At 40.7% G+C, this 18,284-nt stretch overlaps 2 protein-coding genes across 2 annotated transcripts in view; one reads left to right on the forward strand and one right to left on the reverse strand.

Annotated features, from left to right (window-relative positions):
- Nucleotides 1-18,284, forward strand: part of SNTB2 (syntrophin beta 2) — a 124,584-nt gene that overhangs the window by 31,447 nt on the left and 74,853 nt on the right. The window lies entirely within an intron of this gene.
- On the reverse strand, nt 9,630-9,953 carry LOC116555574 (small nuclear ribonucleoprotein G). The gene has a single exon (XM_032284304.1). The coding sequence runs from the start codon at nt 9,919-9,921 to the stop codon at nt 9,691-9,693; it is 231 nt and encodes a 76-aa protein (XP_032140195.1). The 5' UTR covers nt 9,922-9,953; the 3' UTR covers nt 9,630-9,690.

Here is an 18,284-nt window from a genome sequence, read left to right on the forward strand (position 1 = left end):
CAGGCTGGAATGTAATGGCATGATCTTGGCTCACTGCAACCTCTGCCTCGTGGGTTCAAGTGATTCTCCTGCCTCAGCCTCCCAAGTAGCTGGATTACAGGTGCACACCACCACACCCAGCTAATTTTGTATTTTTAGTAGAGAAATGTAAAAAAAAGGATTATTATTATTATTTGAGATGGAGTGTCACTCTGTCGCCCAGGCTGGAGTGCAGTGGGACCTCTGCCTCCTGGGTTCAAGCGATTCTTCTGTCTCAGTTCCCTGAGTAGCTGGGATTACAGGTGCAAGCTGCCATGTCTGGCTAATTTTTTAAGTAGAGACGGGGTTTTTCCATGTTGCCCAGGCTGATATCGAACCCCTGAGCTTAGGCAATTCACCCACCTTAGCCTCCTAAAGTGTTGGGATTACAGGCATGAGCCACTGTGCCCAGCTGTATAATGATTTTAGAAACAGCTTCTTGCTCTGTTGCCCAGGCTGGAGTGCAGTGGTGTGATCATAGCTCAATGCAGCTTCCAACTCCTTGGTTCTAGGGATCCTCCTACTAGCCTCCCAAGTAGCTGGAACAGGCATGTGCCACCACACCTGGCTGATTTTTTTTTTTTTTTTAGACACAGCCTTGCTCTGTCACCCAGGTTGGAGTGCGAAGGTGTGATCTTGGCTCTCTGCAACCTCTGCCTCTCGGGTTCAAGCAATTCTCCTGTCTCAGCCTCCCAAGTAGCTGGGACTGCAGGTGCCCACTACCACACCCAGCTAACTTTTGTATTTTTAGTAGAGATGGGGTTTCAGCATATTGGCCAGGCTGATCTCAAACTCCTGACCTTGCCATCTGCCCGCCTCGGTCTCCCGAAGTGCTGGGATTACAGGCGTGAGCCACTGTACCTGGCCACCTGGCTGATTTTTAAGAAATATATTTTGTAGGCGAGGAGTGGTGGCTCACACCTGTAATCTCAGCACTTTTGGGGGCTAAGGTGGGTGGATCACCTGAGGTCAGGCGTTCCAGACTAGCCTGGCCAACATGGTGAAACCCCATCCCTACTAAAAATACAAAAATTAGTCGGGCATGGTCGTTCGTTTATAATCTCAGCTGCTAGGGAGGTGAATCAGGAGAATCGCTTGAACCTGGGAGGTGGAGGTTGTAGTAAGCTGAGATTGGGCCATTGTAATCCAGCCTGGGCCAAAGAGCGAGACTCCATCCCAAAAAGAAAAAAGAAAAGTATTTTGTAGAGACAGGGTCTTGCTTTGTGGCCCAGGGTGGTTTTGAACTCCTGGCCTGAAGTGCTCCCTCCACCTTTGCCTCCCAAAAGTACCCAATTTATTTTATTTTATTTTATTTTATTTTACTTTTTTGAGACGGAGTTTCACTCTTGTTACCCAGGCTGGAGTGCAATGGCGCGATCTCGGCTCACCGCAACCTCCGCCTCCCGGGTTCAGGCAATTCTCCTGCCCCAGCCTCCTGAGTAGCTGGGATTACAGGCACGCGCCACCATGCCCAGCTAATTTTTTGTATTTTTGGTAGAGACGGGGTTTCACCATGTTGACCAGGATGGTCTCGATCTCTTGACCTCATGATCCACCCACCTCGGCCTCCCACAGTGCTGGGATTACAGGCTTGAGCCACCACGCCCGGCCCCAATTTCTTTTAATTAAAAAAGTCAAATTTTAAAAATTTAATGGGCTAATTTTTAAAAACTCAACGAATATAAACTTGCTTTAAAGCAATGAAAAAAAAAAATCTTCTATTAATTGGACCAAAGCCTAAAGTAATATTCTGGGACACTTTGAAGAGAAACAACTTCTGTATTTTTAAGTTCATGCCCAGTACTTTTGAGTGTATGTATTTAAGGTTGTTTTATCAACCATTTCACATGTACATATCCTAATGCCATTTAATCATTCTTTAGTTACTCTTCAACATAAACTTGAAATTAAAAAAAGGAAACAAAACCAGGCATGGTGACAGCTACTTGGCTCAGGAGGCTGAGGTGGAGGATCATTTGAACCCAGGAGTTTGAGGTTTGAGTCCAGGTTGGGCAACAGAATGAGACCCCATCTCAAGGAAAAAAAAAAAGAAAAGGAAAGAAAAGAAAAACAGGTGGAAGTGAAGATTTTCTATGTGCCTTCTTTTGTTTGTTAGTTTGTTTTACGTGGATTTGTAGATGAAGGCTAGGAACAAATTTGGGATAACCTGAGCACCTGTCTTTGGAATGCACAGAAAACACCTTTACTAGAGTATACGTTATTACTTGAGGGTGGCACCCCCTTGGCAAACACCTTATACTAATGTCCTGGTCTCAAGGTTGTGATGTGTTTGGTATATGTGTGAGATCTATGTTGTGTCCTTTCTTTAAGTTTTTCAAAAATAGATATTTACTCATTATCCTCTGAAGTTTACTATCTATGTTTTGGTGATGATCTTAAGCTCTGCTTTGAAGGAAAAAGTCTTTTATAGTTTTTAGGGTACTTCTTTTCCTTTGTGTACTTTTCTTGGTAGCTCTTTAAGGAGGAATAATTCCTAACAGCCAAGACTACCTTTCATGACATCTTAGAACCCTTAACTGACTATCAACAACCTTTCAACAGTAGCTCACTGATGATCTGTCACCTTGAACCCTACACTCTAGCCTTTCCTAGCTACTTTCATTTCTCTGAATGTTTCTTTTTCCTCTTGCCTCTAAGTCTTTGCCTCTGTGCTATAACACCAGCCAGGCAGGCTCATTTCTAGGTTATCTGCCTTGGACTCTTTTACTTGTCTTTTAATGATCAAGGTGTCCTATGAGAAATGTTTTCTGACTTGACTCCACCCTACTGCCCCCACTTCAAAGTCGAGCACTGCTTTGTGTTAGTTTTTTACTTTGTATATTTTGTATATATTTCTAGAATAGTGCTTAATATACTGAGTTGTAATTATTCATTAGTATAGTAGTGGTTACACGCTTGATCTTCACATCTTTGCTATTTAATGGCAGAGTGACAGTGGCAAGCCTTTTTTTTTAATCATTAAGACCTCAGTTTCTTCATATGTAAAATGAGAGTAATAATGTGCCCATCTGATAAGGTTATTGTGAGATTAAATGAAATTTTACACATAAAACAAAGCACTTAAGTCTGTTTTTGGTACATTTTGTATGTTAAATGGTTAGTGGAAGGGGTGATTTCATATATGTGTGTCCTCTGTTATATATTGGCTTCTTGAAAACATGGAATGTGTTTTATTCCCCAGTATTTTGCCTATGATAGATTAGTTCAGAAAATGCTTATTCAATGTGTTGATAATTGTCCACTACCATGAAATCTTCACACTCACTTTTTTTTTTTTTTTTGAGACGGAGTTTCACTTATGTTACCCAGGCTGGAGTGCGATGGCACGATCTCGGCTCACCGCAACCTCCGCCTCCTGGGTTCAGGCAATTCTCCTGCCTCAGCCTCCTGAGTAGTTGGGATTACAGGCATGCACCACCATGCCCAGCTAATTTTTTGTATTTTTAGTAGAGACGGGGTTTCACCATGTTGACCAGGATGGTCTCGATCTCTTGACCTCGTGATCCACCCGCCTCGGCCTCCCAAAGTGCTGGGATTACAGGCTTGAGCCACCGCGCCCGTTCCACACTCACTTTTATTTATGTTCTTACTTATATACTTTTAAAAAAATTCATTCTAATAGGCTGTACTATGAGAAACACTATTATTATTATTAATTTTTTTTTTTGAGACGGAATCTCACTTGATCACCCAGGCCGGAGAGCAGTGGGGCGATCTCAGCTCACTGCAACCTCCGCCTCCCTGGTTGAAGCAATTCTCCTGCCTCAGCCTCATGAGTAGCTGGGAGTGCAGGCATGTGCCACCATGCCCGGCTAATTTTTGTATTTTTAGTAGAGATGGGGTTGCACCATGCTGGCCAGGCTGGTCTGGAGCTCCTGACCTTGTGATCTACCCGCCTCAGCTTCCCAAAGTGCTGGGATTATAGGCATGAGCCATGGTGCCCGGCTGATAAATACTATTATTTTAGAGGGTTTTATTTTTTATTTTTTTGAGATGGAGTCTTAATCTGTCGCCCAGACTGGAGTGCAGTGGTGTGACCTCGGCTCACTGCAACCTCTGCCTCCCAGGTCCAAATGATTCTCCTGCCTCAGCCTCCCCACTAGCTGGGATTACAGGTACGCACCACCATGCCTGGCTAATTTTTTAATATTTTAGTAGAGATGGGGTTTCACCGTGTTGACCAGGCTGGTTTTGAACTCCTGACCTCAAGTGATCCGCCCACCTCAGCTTCCCAAAGTGCTAGGATTACAGGTATGAGCCACCACGCCCCATCTTGTTTTAGAGTTTTTGTATAGTGTGTTGTGGCTTCAACACATATACAACTCCAATAAACATATATTTTATATTTATGTCTGTCTGTCTGTCTGTCTGTATGTTTGAGATAGAGTCTCGTTCTGTTGCCCACGCTGAAGTGCAGTGGCAAGGGCTCACTGAAACCTCCACCTTTTGGGTTCAAGCGATTCTCCTGCCTCAGCCCCCTGAGTACCTGGGATTACAGGTGCTTGCCACCATGCCTGGGTAAGTTTTGTGTATTTAGTAGACATGGGGTTTCACCATGTTAGCCAGGCTGTTGTCAAACTCCTGATCTCAGGTGATCCACCTATCTCAGCCTCCCAAAGTGCTGGGATTACAGGCATGAACCACTGTGCCTGGCCTGTTTTTTATCTTAATTTAAATTAAATTAAATTTTTTGATAGAGTCTCGATCTGTCATCCAGGCTGGAGTGCAGTGGTGAAATCTCAACTCACTGCAATCTCTGCCTCCAGACTCAGGCGATTCTCCCGCCTCAGCCTCTCAAGTAGCTGGGATTACAGGCATGTGCCATCATGCCTGGCTAATTTTGTATTTTTAGTAGAGATGGGGTTTCACCATGTTGGCCTGGCTATTCTCAAACTCCTGTCCTCAGGTGATCCACCCACCTCAGCCTCCCAAAGTGTTGGGATTATAGGTATGAGCTACCACTCTGGGCTATTTTAACTTTAAATAAGGGTTACTTGCCAGCCTGGGCAACACAGTGAGACCCTGTCTCTCTGAAAATATTTAAAAAGTAGCTGGGTATGGTGATGCATGCGTGTGGTCCCAGCTACACGGGAGGCTGAGGTGGGAGAATCTTTTGAGCTTAGGAGTTTGAGCCTGTAGGAGTTTGAGGTTGTAGGATTGTGCCACTGCATTTCAGCTTAGGTGACAAAAATCGTCTCTGAAAATGAAAAAAGGAAAGAAAAATAAGGTGTTTCTTCTTAAATAAGCCGTCATGGTTCATATGTGTATGTTCTCCTACTCATTCCAGGTGCTTCTTTGTATTGTTGCTGAGATAATGTTTGTTTAGCATTATTCTACTTCCAGGATTTCCACCAACAGAAAATAAAAACTTAATTATTAAATTAGAGCACTGGGGCATTTTAAAGATTTGTGTGTGTGTGTGTGTGGCACCAAAGCTATTACTACTTGAATTTTCAGCTTTATTCTGGCCTTTGTGATGTTAGTGTGACAGGCTTACATATTCAAGACGGTACTGAGAGGAGCATGTTTTCTTAGAGTCCTGGCTTGCTTTATGAGCTTTATCTCATTAACCCTCACAGCAGTTCTCTTATGTAAATAGGTCAGACTCAGAAAGGCTCAGAGATTTTTCTTCTGTTTTTGAGACAGGGTCCTGGTCTGTTGCCCAGGCTGGAGTACAGTGGTGTGATCACAGCTCACTGCAGTCTTGAACTCTCAGGCTCAAGTGATCCTTGCATCTCAGCCTCCTGAGTAGCCAGGACCACAGGTATGCACAACTGTGCCTGCCTAATTAAAAAAAAAAATTTGTAGAGATGGGGGTGAGGAGGTCTTACTATGTTAACCAGGCTGGTCCTGAACTCCTGGGCTCAAGCCATCCTCAAGCCTTGGTCTCTCAAAGTGCAGGGATTACAGACAGGAACCACCACACCCAGCTCATTTACGTATATAAGATAATGCTTCTTGGAAGGAGGTTCTAATCATTTTGTTAATTCATTTAATAAACACTTATTGTGCTTGTTCCTGCTCTTTACCATGGACCTGTTAATTTCTGAAATCCATGAAAATATTTGTCAAGTTCTGCTGTATTAGGTAATAATGGTAATGCCTCAAATTTGTATGGCTTTTACAATTTTTAAAATTCCTTTTTACAAATTAATTCACTTAATTTTCGTAATAATTCCCTAAGGATAGATATGATTTACATATAAAGAAATTGAAATCAGGCTGGGCACAGTATGATTACAGGCTAACAGCTATAATCCCAGTACTTTAGGAGGCCAAGGTGGGAGGATTGCATGAGATCAGGAGTTCAAGACCATTCTGGGCAACATGATGAAATCCCACCTCTACAATTAAAAAAAAAAAAAAAAAAAAAAATTAGCTGAGCATGGTGGGCCCTATAGTTTCAGCAACTCAGGAGGCTGAGATGGGAGGATTGCTTATGCATGGGAAGTCACAACTGCATTGAGCCATGATTGCACCATTGCACTCCAGCCCCATGGGTAACAGAGGGAGATTCTATCTCAAAAAAAAAAAAAAAAGGAAAAAAAAAGAAAAGAAATAATGGAATTAAACCACTTACATCATGGATATAAGCTCTGAAGGGATGGACATATGGGAGGTACAATCTCTTCTAAAAAGTAATAACCTTCTTTTGAAAAATAGTATTCCACCCTGGTGCCATTTATCTAGTTTTAGTTTGGCTAATTTTTTGTATTTTTAGTAGAGATGGGGTTTCACCCTGTTGGCCAGGATGGTCTCGATCTCTTGACCTCCTGATCTGCCCGCCTTGGACTCCCAAAGTGCTGGGATTACAGGTGTGAGCCACTTCGCCCAACCCGATTTTAAAGATTGGAGATAAATTCAGGAGCAGATGACAGTGGTTTTTACCCATGGCTTTGCCATAAACTGACTATGACTTAGAAGTTTTCTGATTTCTTTAGGCCTCAGTTTTCATAGGTTTCAGTTTAAACATCTTTATAAATAAGCATGTTGTAGGAGTCTCAACTTATCCTCGTTCAGAGAGCTGCCTGAAAAAAAATTTAAGTAAAAATGAACTTGTTGGACTGAGTTATTGCTAAGGTTTCCTGTAGCTCTGACATTCTGTTATCTATTTCCTTTGTGCACAGGACACTGTGTGTGTTGGTGGGGGGGGGGTGGTAAACACAATACACCTGAAATTCATAGTTGTTTCGTTAATCTTCTCTAAGTATGGTAATTTAACTAGACTATATTGAGTATAGCTCTATAATTCATGTATATGTATTATAGTGGTGAATCTTTCTTCTTTCCTAGAATAATCTCCAGGAGAGAGAGGAGGATTTAGCATGCATAAAGATAAATATAATCACAGGATAAGCACTCTCACTGATTATAGAAAGCTAATATTAACACATACTGGCTGTCCGTTGCAAGGGCAAACTTCCACATATCCAAAGCTGCTCTATAGTATTAACTTAATATTACTTGACAGGAATATTTGTCATGGAATTTTGGAATTAAATGTAGATGCTTCTAAAATGACAATATTCTTTGATGTTTTCAAAGCATTGATGGTTCACTTTTCTTTTCTTTCTTTTTTTTTTGAGATGGAGTTCTGCACTTATCACCCAGGCTGGAGTGGAGTGACATGGTCTTGGCTCACTGTGACCTCCGCCCCCGATTTCAAGCAATTCCCCTGCCTCATCATCCTCCTATTGAATAGCTGGGATTAGAGGCACCTGCCACCATGCCCATCTAATTTTTATATTTTTAGAAGAGATGGGGTTTCACTATGTTGGCCTGGCTTGTCTTGAACTCCTGACCTCAGGTCATCCACCCGCCTCGGCCTCTCAAAGTGCTGATTACAGGCATGAGCCACTGTGCCTGGCCTGCTACACATAATTTTTTAAAATCTCAAATTATAGGAGGTCTGCAGGTAGACTCTTCCAGGACAGATGCAGCACTCTATGATACCATGTTTGTACTGTTATTCATAATAAGGTTGTTTATCTCATGGTTGCAACTCCAGACATCATATCCAAAGCTGCCTTGAGACATAAATTCAAAGCAGGAAGAAGGGGAAAGGGAATGATACTGGTTGGGTCTGTTCTCTTTATTGAGGAAAGCTTTCCCATATGCCCTTTACAGATTTCAGCTTACATTCTTGTTGACCGTAACTGGTTGAATGGTTACCAGTAACTGCAAGGGACATTGGATAAATGAGTATTTAACTTTATGGTGAAGATAGATAGGAGAGAAAGGAGGATTGGGAGTGGGTATTGGATTAGCCATCCAAGTGTCTAATATGGACTTGTTGAGTTTGTAGTACCTGTAAGATACCAGGTCTGATTCAGGAACTTTTCATTATTTAGCCATAAATACCATATTATGAATCATGGAACTACAGTTGGTTGATATTAGGAAAGATTAAACAACCTGAGGAAGATTAGATCAGGACCATCAAGGGCCATCATGGAAGAGCCGGGGAATCGGGAGATGTTAATTTAATGGCTGGATCACTGGAGATGTCAACTCAAAGAGTATTCTAATATGTCCCTGGAATTATGAGTCAATCCCTCCAAAGGCAGAACAAATTGTATTGCAGTATGTGATGATTTGTGTTTAGCTGAGAATCCTAAGCACATGTAATGGCAATTAGCAGTCATTACTACACGTGATTATAACACAAGCCTAGAGACTACATAATTTGCTTAGGGCCATGTTGTGAGTCAGTAGTAGTGCAAGAGGGAGAAAGAAATAACTCAGGTCTCTGAGACAGTGAATATGATTCTAGTATATTTGGTTGTAAATGTCTTCAGTTAAATTTAATAGTTTGTACTCAACCCATGGTTTTTAGCCATGGCTTTGCCATAGACTGACTAAGACTTAGAACATGTTTTCTGATTTCTTTAGGCCTCAGATTTTGCTTTTTTTTTTTTTTTTTTGAGATGGAGTCTTGTTCTGTCGCCAGGCTGGAGTGCAATGGCATGATCGCAGTTCACTGCAACCTTTGACTCCCTGGTTTAAGCAATCCTCCTGCCTCAGCCTCCTGAGTAGCTGGGATTACAGGCATGCGCCACCACACTCAGTTAATTTTTGTATTTTTAGTAAAGACGGGGTTTCATCATGTTGGCCCGAGCATGGTCTTGATCTCCTAACCTCGTGATCTGCCTGCCTCAGCGTCCCAAAATGGTGGGATTACAGGTGTGAGCCACTTCGCCTGGCCCCAGATTTTGCATTTTTAAGCTGAAGGTACCCATAACTTATTTAAGCCTCCTGATGGTTTTATGTAAGTATTTAGAAAATATATGCTCCAAAGCAAGAAAGTCAGATTTTTTAATGTCAGATTTATTGAAGTATAAATTTTTTTTTTTTTTTTTTTTTGGAGACAAAGACTGGCTTTGCCACCCATGCTGGAGTACAGTGGTGCAATCTTGGCTCACTGCACCTCTGCCTCCTGGATTCAAGCAATTCTCCTGCCTCAGCCTCCTAAGTAGCTGGGATTACAGGTGTGCCCAGCTTATTTTTGTATTTTTTTTTTTTTTTTTTACTATTACAAAAGTTTATTTAGCAAAAAGTCTAATATGAAAATGTACATACCTAATTTTTACATCATAGTAAAACAGGCCCTATGGAGAGAGGACATGGGTTTCTCCGCTGAACAGCCATTATTTATACTCGTTCCAAGGCTTCTAACATGATGATACTATTTCCTCGTATTACCACCATTCCAATATTGTTCTGTTGTCCGCTAGTCGCCATCTCCACACATTCATCTATCACAAGATTCATAAAGGGATCAAATCCCCGCAATATTCCTTGGACATGTCTGCCACCATTTAATTTCAATGATAACTTCTTGTCCATAAATTTTTTCAACTCGGGAGGGTGAGCTTTGCTCATGATGGCTACTCCGCAGGCACACAGAGGCCTTGGAACGGAATGCCTGTTTTTGTATTTTTCATAGAGACAGTGTTTCACCATGTTTGCCAGGCTGGTCTCAAACTCCTGACCTTGTGATCCGCCCGCTTCAGCCTTCCAAAGTGCTGGAATTACAGGGATGAGCCACCGCACCTGGCCTATTGAGGTATAATTTACATACAGTAGTATCTGCTTTTTAGGTGTATAGTTCCATGTGTTTATTTTGAGACAGGGTCTTGCTCTGTCACCCAAGCTGGAGTGCAGTGGCACAATCATAGCTCACTGCAGCCTTAAACTCTTGGGCTCAAGCAGTCCTCCTGCCTCAGCCTTCTGAGTAGCTGGAATTAGAAATGCCTGCCAACACATGCTTGACTAATTAAAAAAAAAATTTTTTTTTTAAGAGACAAGGTCTCCCTGTATTGCCCAGGCTAGTCTCAAACTCCTGGCCTCAAGTGGTCCTCTTGCCTCAGCTTCCCAAAGTCCTGGGATTACAGAAATAAGCCACTGTGCCCAGCCCAGGTTTTGATGGGTGTGTACAGTCTGTAACTGTCACTACAATTAAGATGCATAATATTTCTGTCACCCCCAAAAGTTCCCCTATCCCTTACTGATAGTCAGTCGTTTTCTCTCACTTTCAGTGTCTAGCAATCACTTCTTTGTCTTCTGTCTTTATAGTTTTGCCTTTTCCAGATTGTTACATATGTGGACTCACACAGTATGTAGCCTCTTGATTCTGGTAAGAAAGTCAGATTTGAAGAACATTTATAAATACAATATAGTAACACTTACTGTGGGCATTTCATGTTTTCAAAAAATTAATACAAAGGTTTAAAAATACAAAAATAAAAGGAAACTTTGTGCTAACAAATACTGATAGTTCACACTTAACAGCATTGCATTCGGTGTTTATGTGTCCCACTTCTACAATGTCATAAATGCTTGATACATGATTCTCTAGTGATGGATGTGTTTTTTTTTCTAAAAATTCTTTAAAATTCTATCTTATTCCTGAGTTTGATAGGTTTTATTTTTTCTGTTTTACTTATAAGAAACTAATAGAATGTCTGGAAATTTTCTACCAAAAATCTTGAAACGTCTGTATAAGAAATTTGTTATGTCAGACCGGGCACAGTGGCTCAAACCTGTGTAATCCCAGCGCTTTGGGAGGCTGAGGCGGGCAGATCACTTGAAGCCAGGAGTTTGAGACCAGCCTGACCAACATGGCAAACCCCCTCTCTCCTTAAAATACAAAAATTAGACTGGCATGGTGGCGAATGCCTGTTATCCCAGCTCCTTGGGAGGCTGAGACATGAGAATTGCTTGAACCAAGGAGGCAGAGGTTGCAGTGAGCCCAAATTGTGTCACTGTACTCCAGCCTGGGTGGCAGAATAAGACTTTTTTTTTTTTTTTTTTTTTAAAGCGTATTTGTTATATCAGTGTAGAAAAATTATCGCTGCTAAGAAGTGGTGTATCCAGGCTTTGAATTCAGATGTTGGTTAATAACTATAATACCTATCTCTAGTAGAAGACTTATGGAACTCAGGTTTGAGCTGATGTAAAACAAAGCAAAACAAAACCTACTGAAGCTTCTGTTTGCAAAATAGCACAAATTCTGAGTCTTTGTTGACACAGCATCCTCAATATTTAAATTCAAATGTTTAGGTATTATTTCCCATTAACCACATTGTTTTGAACCTTCTAAAAGATCTTGTCTTAGATATTCCAGAAAAGGAAACTGGTTTTAAATCACAGTACATCATTTAAAATTAATTATCTTATGCTGCAAGTTCTTTGGAATAGTTATTTTCTATTATTTTTGCTTTTTCTTGATATACAGTATAAAAAATATCCGCTATAAATTATGTAATGCTTCTCTTTTAAATGATACATATAGCTTTTACAAAGTACAATCAAGTAATATTTAAAAGGCTATCAGCCAGGCGCGGTTGCTCACGCCTGTAATTCCACCACTTAGGGAGGCCGAGGTGGGTGGATCACCTGGGGTCAGGCGTTCAAGACCAGCCTGGCCAACATGGTGAAACCCTGTCTCTACTAAAAATACAAAAATTAGTTGGGCATGGTGGCATCTGCCGGTAATCCCGGCTACTCAGGAGGCTGAGGTAGGAGAATCGCTTGAACTCAGGAGACAGAGGTTGCAGTAAGCTGAGATCATGCCACTGCACTCGCCACAGAGTGAGACTCCATCTTTTTTTTCTTTTCTTTTTTTTTCCCTCTAACATGGATCATAGGAAATAAATTTTATTTCTTTTTTCTTTTTTTCTTTTTTTTTCCGAGACTCCATCTCAGGAAAAAAAAAATTATAAGATTTGTTTAAAAGCAAGATAAAAACATAGACAAAAAGACTAGAAGGAACGATCCACGTGTTTCATTGATAGTAAAGGTGACTATTTTCTGTTTTCCAGATTTTCTGTGATTTGTTCTCTTTTCTTTTTTCTTTTCTTTTCCTTCCCCTTTCTTCTTTCCTTCCTCCCTCCCTCCCTTCCTTCTTTTCTTTTCCTTTTCCCTTTTCTTTTCTCCTTTCCTTCCTTTCTTTTTCTTTTCTTTTGTTTTCTTTTCTTTCTTTTTTTTTTTTGTGAAGTTTTTGCTCTTGTTACCCAGGTGCTGGAGTGCAGTGGTACAATCTCAGCTCACTGCAACCTCTGCCTCCCGGGTTAAAGTGATTTTCCTGCTTCAGCCTCCAGAGTAGCTGGGATTACAGGTGCCTGAACTACAATGCCTGGCTAATATTTGTATTTTTAGTGGAGTTGGGGTTTCGCCATGTTGGCCAGGCTGGTTTCGAACTCCTGACCTCGGGTGATCCACCTGCCTCGGCCTTTCAAAGTGCTGGGATTTCAGGGATGAGTCACTGTAACCATCCATCATTAGTATGATACTATTAAACTACAGTTTCTTTATGGTTTTCACCCATTTTTCCACTAATGTCCTTTTTCTGTTCGAGGATCCCACATTACACTTTGTTGTCATGTTTCTTTTGTTTCCTCCAATCTGTCACAGTTCTTCAGTCTTGTCTTTCATGACCTTGACACTTTTGAAGAATACTACGTGGTTTTGTAGAATGTCCCTCTATTTGGGTTTGTCTCTTGCTTCATCATGAATAGATGGAGATTATGCGTTCTTAGGCAGGATATTAGAGAAGTGATGTATCATTCTCAGTGTATCATATTGGGTGGGGGGGCGGGTACGACATCAATATTTTTAAATACAAGTCATGTAAAACCTTGATTACTGTCATGTTTCTCCACATAAAGTTCCTATTTTTCCTTTGTAATTATCTTTGTAAATATCTTGAAAAATATGTTGAGATTATGCAAACACCCAGTTGTACTTTAAACTTTTGCCCGCTAATTTTAGCATAAATCAGTGGATCTTGCCCGCAACAATTATTACTATAGTGTTTTAAAGATGATTTTCTATTTATCCCATGCCTGCTACACTTATTAATGAGAATCCTTCTGTAAGAAAGAGCTGACTCTTCTCTCCCATTTATTTATTTATTTATTTATTTATATTATTGTGGACTCATGGACATTTATTTTATTATTTGGGCTTTAATCCTGTATACTATTATTTATTTTGATGCTCAAATTGTTCCAGCTTTTGTTTTCATTACCTTTTCATTAAGAAAATTAATAAAACAAATTATCAGCGAGTGGTTATAGTATGTGGGTTGACCAATGTCAGACAATGTTACTTAACATGCAATAGTTGATTTCTATTAACTCTGACAGTTCTCAGTTTACTACATTGGAATTCATTAGTGTATGTTATGTAAGAATAAAGAGGGAAAGAACATGAAGACATCTTTGTCTTTTTTCCTCAACTCAGTTAATTCTGCCTATTTGGTTTGAAAAGCTCTAATAACAACAAAGGCCTGGCAGGTACTAATTGCATTTCTTTTATACAAAAAAAGAGAAAAGAAAATTACCAAGTGTTCAAAGACATGGAAACTTGGAGGACTTTCTTGTTCCCAAGTGGTGACTCTGACTGGATGTTCAGGATGGAGTGGTTGCTGACCCTTTGAACACAGCTATTGTGCTGGGTTAATATTGTATTTCCGTCTATAGTTTATCACTCAGGGTGCTGATCTAAAACAAACCATCCGGTTTATCCAGCTAGTCCAGAACATATCCACTTAGCAACAAAAATACGGATAAGGATTTCCTTGCACTTGAACTGCTATAGTTTTGTTGTTGTTGTTGTTGTTGTTGTTGTTGTTGTTGTCTAGTGGAAAAACATTAGTAAGTTTTTATGTAAGTATTTTTCAGTTATTTTATTTGCTGCTGTTACATCCAGTTATGTGTAACATTGTATTTACACCTCTATAGCATTTATTATGTTTTGCCTTATTATAATTTCTACTTTATTAGTTGGCCTATTTTAGGAGACACATGTCTTCCTTTCTTCCTCAACTAAACAGCCTGAGGACAAGATTTGTATATCAAACATTTTAAAGATCCCACATGCTTTTCACATAGGAGAGAGTTGTTGAAAAGGGGAGGAACATTATAGCCCTTTTTTGTTTTTGGAGACGGAGTCTCGCTCTGTCACCCAGGCTGGAGTACAGTGGTGTCATCTCGGCTCACTGCAGCCTCCATCTCCTGGATTCAAGTGATTCTCCTGCCTCAGGCTCCCGATTAGCTGGGATTACAGACGCCTGCCTCCACACTTGGCTAATTTTTGTAGTTTTAGTAAAGACGGAATTTCACCATGTTGCCCAGGCTGGTCTCAAACTCCTGACCTCAGGTGATCTGCCCGTCTCGGCCTCCCAAAGTGGTAGGATTATAGGCATGAGATGCCCAGCCTATGGTTCTTTTTTTTATTTTGTTTTGTTTTTTGAGACAGTCTCACTCTGTCTCCCAGGCGGTAGTGCAATCTTGGCTCATAATAACCTCTGCTTCCTCAGCCTCCTGAGTAGCTGGGAATACAGGTACCCACCATCATAACCTGGCTAATTTTTTTATTTTTGTAGAAATGGAATTTCACCATGTTGGCCCCACTGGTCTTGAACTCTTGACCTCAGTTGATCCGCCCGCCTTGGCCTCCCAAAGTACTGAAATTACTGGCGTGAGCTACCACGTCCAGTCTATGGTCCTTAAGAGTCAAAAAAAAAAACAAAACGTTGTTTCCTATCATTTGTGCTAGGGATAGATAAAAGCCTATTTTTGGGGTTTGTGAGGCAAGTACTGACTTTTTTTTTTTTTTGAGACGGAGTTTCGCTCTTATTACCCAGGCTGGAGTGCAATGGCGCAATCTCGGCTAACCGCAACTTCCACCTCCTGGGTTCAAGCAATTCTCCTGCCTCAGCCTCCCAAGTAGCTGGGACTACAGGCATGTGCCATAATCATGTCCAGCTAATTTTTGTATTTTTAGTAGAGATGGAGTTTCACCATGTTGACCAGGATGGTCTCAATCTCTTGACCTCGTGATCCACCCACCTCGGAGGACTGATTTTCTAATAAGAATATTTTAATTCATTATTACTCCTTATGATAAGATTTCATTTCTCCTTCTTTCTTGCTTTTTTCTGAGACAAGATCTCCCACTGTCATATTGGAGTTCGGTGGTGGGATCATGGCCCACTGCAGCCTTGAACTCTCAAGCTCACGCCATCCTCCCACATCAGCATCCTGAGTTGCTGGGACTACAGGCATGTGCCACCACACCAGGCTAATTTTTAAATTGTTTTGTAAAAGCAGGGTCTTGCTATGTTGTCCAATCTGGTCTTGAACTTCTGGGCTCAAGCAATTCTTCTGCCTTGGCCTGCCAAAATGCTGGGATTACAGGTGTGAACCATGTTGCCTGGCCCTAAGATTACGTTTTTATGTTATTGCAGGAGCAAACTGCTCATTCAGAAGCCATTTGTTTAAGCATATAATTGTTTTATAAGGAGAATTGCTTTTATGGCAGATTTAATAAGAAATTTAGCCGAATTAACCCCTCAGCAGATAAGATTATACATATAGAGTCTATGTGACAACCTTCAGTATATGGAGAGAGTGACCGTATCCCAAATATTCATAAGCACATAGTGGTGCTGACCAAGGACGCTTTATTAAAATAGTTGTAAGAATCCTTAATCTAGAGCAATTAGCAACAACATTTAACTGAATTATGTTACTCATGTCCATGCCCAGCTTTTCTGGAGATATCTTAATTACCATGTCCAAATATTCTTTAAAGGTATGGTACATAATAACTTCACTCTGTAGGTTATAATCAGTGCCTAATGCCTTTCAGACCCCATTAAACAGTTTACTTTTATTAGTTAAGCTTCTTTAACATCTCAATTACTTGGTAAAGTTAGTATTAGGATTAGTATTAGAATTTCATAGATTATGGCCAGGCATGGTGGCTCATGCCTATAATCGTAGTACTTTGGGAGGCTGACCACTGTGGGTTACCTGAGGTCAGGAGTTCCAGACCAGCCTGGCCAACATGGTGAAACCCCATCTCTACTAAAAATACAAAAATTAGCCAGGTGTGGTGGTGCATGCCTGTAGTCCCAGCTACTTGGAAGGCTGAGTCTTGAACCTAATAGGCAAGGGTTTCAGGGAGCTGAGACTGCACCACTACACTCCAACTTGGGTGACAGGATAAGACCCCATCTCAAAAAAAAAAAAAAAAAAAAAGAATTTTATAGATTATAAACTGAGATTTTAAAGTGAAATTATTTGTCCAAAATCACAAAGCTTGTAATTGGCAGAACTAGAATTCAAATTTGAATCTGTTCAGTTTCACATCCTTGACTCTGTCCACTATACTATACTCCTGCCAAAGCATATTTTATTAATTGTGTACATACAAAGTATATGTATACATACACACTAAATATACAGATAATAAGTGCCTACAACCCTCAAGCATAGGCCTATGTACCTTTCACACATTATCTCATTTAATCCCCCACAATAGCACTTTAAGGGTGTATGTTTTGCAAATGAGAAAACTGAGGCACAGTGGTAATCTTCAAACCTCCCAACTGATAAACGTAATATCAAGACTTGAGCTGAGGTTCATTTGATTTTAAAGCTTGTTGCTGTGCATTAATGATTTTACAAAAAATATCTAGAGGGCATCAACTGTAGGTTAATGCAAATTAATTGTCAGTACAAGATATAGATCTATGGCAATTCCATACTGATACTCCCTTATTTTTTCAGTATTTACTGAGTAGCGACTCACCTGACATAGTTGTTTTGCTATTGAATCTATTTCTGAAATTACTTTTCTAATAATTTTTTCATTATTATTTGACGGCACTTTATTAATTTATTATTTAGTGACAGGATCTCACTCTGTCATTCAGGCCAGAGGGCACTGGTGCAATCAAGACACTGTAGCCTCAGCCACCGAGGCTCAAGTGATCCTCCCACCCCAGTCTCCTGGGTAGCTAGGACTACAGGCATGTGCCACTGCACCTGGCTATTTTTTTGTATTTTTTGTAGAGATAGGATTTTGCTATGTTGCCTAGGCTGGTCTTGAACTCCTGGGCTCAAGTGACCCATCCTCCTTGGCCTACCAAAGTGCTGGGATTATAGTTGTGGGCCGCCGGGCCCTGCCTGAATTTTTTATTTTTTATTTTTAAAATTTTTAAATTTTACTTAAGTTGGTGGGTCTGATATGGAGGAAGCTGCCTGAATTTTTTTGAGAAATGGGATCTCACTCTGTCACCCAGGCTGGAGTGCAGTGGTGCAATAATAACTCACTTCAGTTTTGAACTCCTGGGCTCAAGGGATTCTCCTGCCTCAGCCTCCCGAGTAGCTGGGACTGCAGGCATGTGCTACCATGCTTGGCTAATTTTAAATTTTATTGTAGATGCATGGTCCTACTATGTTGCCCAGGCTGGTCTCAGACTCTTGGCCTCAAGAAGTCCTCCCTTCTTGGCCTCCCAAAGTGCTGAGATTACAGGCCTGAGCCACTGCATCTGGCCTGATGGCATGTATTTGAAAGTAAACTTTATAATAATTTATTACAGAGTACATGTTTATTATAGAAAATTCATTATAGAAATGCTTAATTTTTAAAATATAAGTTCCTGTAATTGCACTCACAAATATAACCACTAATAGCAAATTGACATATTTTCTTGAGCACTTTATTAACATACTGATCTATATATACTTTTTAAAATATATAAAACTGCCGGGCGCGGTGGCTCACGCCTGTAATCCCAGCACTTTGGGAGGCCGAGGCGGGTGGATCATGAGGTCAAGAGATCAAGTCCATCCTGGTCAACAAGGCGAAACCCCGTCTCTACTAAAACTACAAAAAATTAGCTGGGCATGGTGGCGCGTGCCTGTAATCCCAGCTACTCAGGAGGCTGA

Source organism: Sapajus apella, unplaced genomic scaffold (assembly GCF_009761245.1).
Source record: "Sapajus apella isolate SASKATOON/1434 unplaced genomic scaffold, GSC_monkey_1.0 scaffold15, whole genome shotgun sequence".
NCBI lineage: Eukaryota > Metazoa > Chordata > Mammalia > Primates > Cebidae > Sapajus > Sapajus apella.

Coding starts and splice junctions, on each gene's coding strand:
- LOC116555574 (XM_032284304.1), bottom strand. CDS start 9,921: ATGAGCAAAGCTCACCCTCCCGAGTTGAAAAAATTTATGGACAAGAAG.